This window comes from Primulina tabacum, chromosome 11 (genome assembly GCF_025594145.1).
Source record: "Primulina tabacum isolate GXHZ01 chromosome 11, ASM2559414v2, whole genome shotgun sequence".
In the NCBI taxonomy this organism is placed as follows: domain Eukaryota; kingdom Viridiplantae; phylum Streptophyta; class Magnoliopsida; order Lamiales; family Gesneriaceae; genus Primulina; species Primulina tabacum.
In genome coordinates this window covers 39,240,184-39,246,225 of record NC_134560.1, presented here as the reverse complement: position 1 = coordinate 39,246,225, position 6,042 = coordinate 39,240,184, and the positions used below count along the sequence as shown (strand labels likewise).

Genomic DNA, 6,042 nt, shown 5'->3' with positions numbered 1-6,042 from the left:
GATAATCACAATAAAAGTAATATTCTTAGCATAAAAAGTAATATTTTTCATGGATTACCAAAATTAAAGATCTGTCTCACAAAATACGACCCGTGAGACCGTCTCACATGAGTTTTTGCCTTAAATATATTGCCAGTTATCCCGTAATATCCCGATATCACGACTACCCGAACCCAATAAGTAATTACAATTGATCTGATATTTGAATAAAAAGTTAGTCTTGCAACTTGAGAAAATAGCACGAGCCGTAGCAAAGCTCTGGCAAGAATCGTTGAGGATCGATAAACAAAATGGGAGAGGACATTGCTGTCGATCTGCTAAACAAAGCTACAACCACGATTTTGTTTCGGGTTATTTGTATTCACCTGATCTATATTTCATGCGTTTGACTCTTATTTATATTATTAAGTGTAAAAATTATTAAACTCTATGACAGATGAACGTCAACTACATAAAGTAACCAAAATTAATTTATCTGCTTCAGTCACTCGCTCCCCATAGCCATCAAGAATTCTCCTTCACAAACAACTTCACCTCCCACATAAGCTTTTCCTTCCATCTTTGCTATTCCAAAACGTTTTTGCAACTTCACAACGTTCATTCTCATCACCATGGTGTCTCCTGCGATTACCGGCTTCCTGAATCTTACTTTATCAACTCCAACAAAGAAAAATTTGTCCCGTGACCCTTCAAATTCGGGTTGTAGCAACGCCAATCCACCAACCTGAGCCATTGCCTGAACCCGACAGTAACAAAAAAACCAAGTTACTATGGTAATGGTAGGAGTTGAACCTCATTTTTGAATTTTGTAAAATGGAATTAAAATTAAAGTTTGAATGGAAAATTGTGTAATAGTGTCTTTTGGTTCTCTGTATTCTTGAATTAATCTGGACTTTTGAATCTCTGGATAAATCATAGAATGGTGAAATTTTTTCTGTGGAAAACTTTTCAACCTCATATATCAAGGGGACAAAGGAAAGTGATCTTAAAGATGACGTCTGAGAAAGAGCTGACTCTCAACTATGTGTTGAATGTGCTTGAGGTCCGAAAGAATCTAGTGTCCGGTTCGCTTTTAAACAAGATGATTTTCACATTGCCTTTGAGTAATATAAGGTTTGTTTTGTCAAATAATGAAATGCTTGTTGGCAAATGATATGTAAGAGACTATCAAAATCAATGTAATGATTATTAAGCCCGTGATTAATGAAATGAAGTCTTCTGCTTACTTACTCGAGTCTTCCAATTTGTGGTATGATAGAGTAGAACATGTTAATTATGATAATATTCGTAGCTTAATTAACTTATAAAAACATTCATACATTCTGAATGAACCGATAAACAACACAAATGCGAAAATTGTGTTGAGACAAAACTTGCAACATCATCTTTCCAAGCCATTAAAAGAAATAATGAACTCCTTAATCTAATTCACACATGTATGTAATTTAAAAGGAGTACAAACACATAGTGAAAATAAATATTTATTATATTTGTCGATGATATCACAAGATTTTTTTATGTTCATCTTCTCAAAAGTAAATATAAAGCCATATAAAAATTTATCATGTACAAAGTTGAGTTGAGAATCAACTTAACAAGAAAATTTAGGTGCTAAAAAGTGATCATGAAGGTGAATATGAATCACAATTTACTGACTTTTGTACTCAACATGGTATCAAACACGAAAGAATGACATCTTATTCTCCTTTGAAAATGATATTGCAGAGAGAAAGAATCACACTTTAAAAGAAAGGATGAATACAATGGTATTGAGTTCCGTTTACCACAGAACATGTGGCAGATGCTGTTCTAACAACAAATTATCTTTTAAATAAGGTTCCCCAAAAGAAGCAAGATAAAATTTCATATGAATTATGGAAAAAATGAACTCCTTCCTACCAGTAATTGCGAGTGGGGGTGTATTGCCTTGGTAGCAGTGCCCACACCGAAGAAGATAAAGATAAGACCAAAAATTATTTGACTAAATTTTTATTAGATATGTACAAAAAAATCACGCTTATCGTTTTCTTATACATGAATCTCAAATATCTGATATTCACAAAAATACGATAATGGAATCAAGAAATGTTTCACTCTTTGAGACAATGGAAAAAGAACAGTAAATTCATAATGAGGTTGAACTCAGACATAGCAAGAGAGCTAGGGTAGAAAAATAATTTGTTCTGGGTTTTATTACATTCATTAAGGAAAGTGAACCTCATAGCTTCAAAAAATTAGTTGATTCATCTGAGAAGCCTCAATGGAAAAAGACTATCAATTCTGAAATAGAATTCATTTTACAGAACCATAAATAAGAATTAATGAATCTTCCTCTGGAAAGAAAACCACTAGGTTGTAAATGGATTTTCAAGCGGAAAATGAAATCAAATGGAACTATAGATAAATATAAATCCAGATTGGTAATCAAAGCTTATCGTCAACGTGAATGACTTGATCATTTTGACACTTATTCTCCTATAATGAAAATAACTTTTATTTGTGTGATACTTGGGATTGTCGCCTTGCGAAATCTTGAAGTACACCAAATAGATTTAAAAATAGTTTTTCTAAATGTAGATTTAATAGAGGAAATTTACATAGAACAACCTGGAGATTTTCTATATCTGGACAAGAAAACAAGGTTTGTAAACTAGTAAAATCTCTATATGGCTTAAACAAAATCACCAAAGCAATGACATGAAAATTTTTATAAAGTCATGATAGAAAATGAAAATATATATACGTAAAGGACACTGAAAATGGTTGTCATTTTGTGTTTTACGGAGATGATATGCTTAACATCGCAAGTAATGATAAGATAATTAAATCTACTAAGAAAGTTTTGAATTCAAGATTTAACATGAAAGATATGAGCCTAGCCGATGTAATATTTGGAATTAAAATCTATAGATTATCAGAATGACTAGTTCTAAGTCAATCTCATTATATTGACAAAATTCTTGAAAAATTCAATAAAGATTACTCTTCATTGGATATAATTCCTATATATACGAGTCAACATTTATCAAATAATCGAGACTGGAGCATCTCTCAATTAGAATACTCTCGAATAATTGAAAGTCTTATGTACTTAATGAGTTGTACAAAAACAGAAATAACCTACACTATAAACAAATTAAGCATATTAAAGAGGAACCAAGAGCTTAATACTGGAAAACAATTGTCAGATTGTTGAGATATTTAAAGTAAACTTGTGAACATGTACTGCACTATATCAGATATCTTGTTGTTATAAAAGGATACAGTGATGCAAACTGGATATTTGAAATGAAAGACTCAAAGTCTACAAGAGGATTTGTATTCACTTTGGAGGTTCAACAATTGCGTGTAAATCTTCTAAGTAGACAATAATAGCAGGATCCACGATGAAATCTGAGTTTATAGCTCTTGAAAAATGTGTTGAAGATGATGAATGACTACGTCAATTCTCAGAAGATGTTCGAGTATGGGCTAAAACTATGCCAGCTATATATATAGATTGTGATAGCCAATCTGCGATTGGATTGGCTAAAAGCAATATGTATAATGATAAGTCTAGACATATAAGTCTTAGACATATTACCATCAGATAACTACTCTTAACTGGAATTATCTATGTTGACTATGTAAGTCAAATTATAATATAATGAATCCACTGACCAAATGGTTGAACAAGGAGTTAGTTATGAAATCATCAAGGAGAATGTGACTTAAGCCTACTCAATAAATTGGGCGACGGAAAAACCCAACTTACACATGTAAAACCTACAATTTTTTTTAGAACTTGATATATCATTTTTGCACTTAAAGTTGTATTGGGTTTATCCAAGATCTTTTATTTAAGATTATCCAGATTATTTAAAATTATGTAAGATAATTAAACATGTGTATACAAATATTCCTAGAATTCGATATTTGATGATAAGCCTATATTTTGATTTTTGGGATAATTAAATAGGTCAAGATCCAAGATTTTAAATAATGAGATATTAGATATATGCATATGTATTTCGAAATTTGTGGGATGTAATTTTGAAATTTTGGAATAGAATACAAGATAAAGATATAAGATCTGATATAATATTGGTACACGTATGGATCAAGATAAAAGAGATATCAAGCAAGATGATAAAAACAATATTAGATTTTCGAAATTTTCATGTGTATAGATATAATTTTCGAAAATAGAGGTAGATCGGAAAGATAGATAAAAATCTACAGCGATAAGGAAATACATGTGTGTGTGTGTATATATATAAGCATAGCTCACCTCAACCATTAGCACGCCCGGCATGATTGGCCTATCCGGAAAATGACCAGGGAAGAAATCATCATTTATCGTAACATTCTTGATTGCCACAGCAGACACACCTGGAGTATACTCAACCACTCTATCCACTAATAAAAACGGATATCTACAATGTAATCGAAGAAACCCAAATGAAAATCCGTATAACATTTATACATTTGTGAATCAAGAATGTTAGAAACTTCATTCACCTATGAGGCAAAATTTCTCGAATCTTATTGATGTCCATCACCGTAGGGAACGCCGGGTACCCTGAAAAAGAGAACAAAAGAATCAACAAAACCGAAACAAAACCCCAATATCTGCCCCCTACAGATCAAGATTCCATACTCAATTCAATCGGGGTTTCCTCAGAGGAGCTTCCATCGTCAGAGGAATTTGAATGGACGATAAAAATTTTCTGGGCCCTCATGGTTTGCCCCGAAACGACATGCGATCTGGAGAAACAACGAGATTGATTTACAGAAACAGACGATGGAGTAGCATTACCGGTATTTTTCTTAGGAATTGGTGACTGTGAAGAACTGAGATTGGAGAACATAGATTGAGATAAAACTGCGGACGCCATTGTCGATTGTTTAAGCGTGAATGCCAAGACTGAGGTGAAAGTAGAATGCTGAGCTATAATATAAACAATGGCCATATATAAAATACCATAATCAATTTTGACCTGAATTACGTTAACTAACCAAATTAGATTTTGAGTGAGTGAATTTCAAAACATATCCTTTGATTCTAGGGTGACTATCTTGTGAGACGGTCTCACGAATCTTTATCTGTGAGACGGGCCAACACTACCGATATTCACAATAAAAAGTAATACTCTTAACATAAAAAGTAATACTTTTTCATGGATGACCCAAATAAGATATATGTCTCACAAAATACGACTCGTGAGACCGTCTCACACAAGTTTTTGCTTTAATTTCTAAATATATAATTAACCATTTTAATTTTTAAATAGCTTACAATTCATAACCATTATTTTTCAGTGCGTATCGAGTAAATTTTGGACTAATTGTAATAACTTGCAAACCATGTTAATCAATTCAACAGCACTGAACAAGCTGTGTGCGACAAGCTCTTTTGATAAGATGTTGGTAGAAGAAATCGAACTTCTGATCATTGACTAAATACTATCATTTTTACCTTCTTTGTATTATTTTACATTAATAAAAATATAATTAAAAATTTATAGTTTATAACTATTATAATATAATTATACACTAATTCATGCTAAAAAATTATTTTATTAAAACATATATTATTAAAATAAATTAATATTTTAAAATAATATAATTATACACTAATTCATGCTAAAAAATTATTTTATTAAAACATATATTATTAAAATAAATTAATATTTTAAAAATAAAATAAAAACTACATCATTCATAATAAATTAATAATATTCAAATTTAGATTGGGTCTGCTGGTTAAAAAATAATAATAAATAATAAAGATTAGGTCTGTTCCGGCGGTTATAGACCAAACAATAAATTCTATTGTAGAATCCTATTAATAGCTACTTTATCAACTCATAATATTTAACTATCGGAGTTTTGTATTGGGTAAATTGTTCACGAATCTCCAAACCCAAACTCAACTTTACCCAAATTCCCTACACCTCAAAACCTTTCTTTAAACTCCCTAATACCTTAAAATGAACAAAAAAAATACCTTTATTCCTATTTTAAGTTTAATTGATCCTCGCACTTCCAAAATGGTATCAG

The 6,042-nt window shown here is 31.2% G+C and overlaps 1 protein-coding gene across 1 annotated transcript; it reads right to left on the bottom strand.

Annotated features, from left to right (window-relative positions):
• Positions 1-226: 226 nt before the first annotated feature.
• LOC142518855 (uncharacterized) lies at positions 227-4,916 on the bottom strand. Its single transcript, XM_075621683.1, has 4 exons — positions 4,640-4,916; positions 4,501-4,561; positions 4,271-4,415; positions 227-736 (listed from the first exon to the last, which is right to left on the bottom strand). Exons 1-4 carry the CDS (start codon positions 4,875-4,877, stop codon positions 485-487), a joined length of 696 nt encoding a protein of 231 aa, XP_075477798.1. The 5' UTR covers positions 4,878-4,916; the 3' UTR covers positions 227-484.
• Between the last annotated feature and the right edge of the window lie 1,126 nt (positions 4,917-6,042).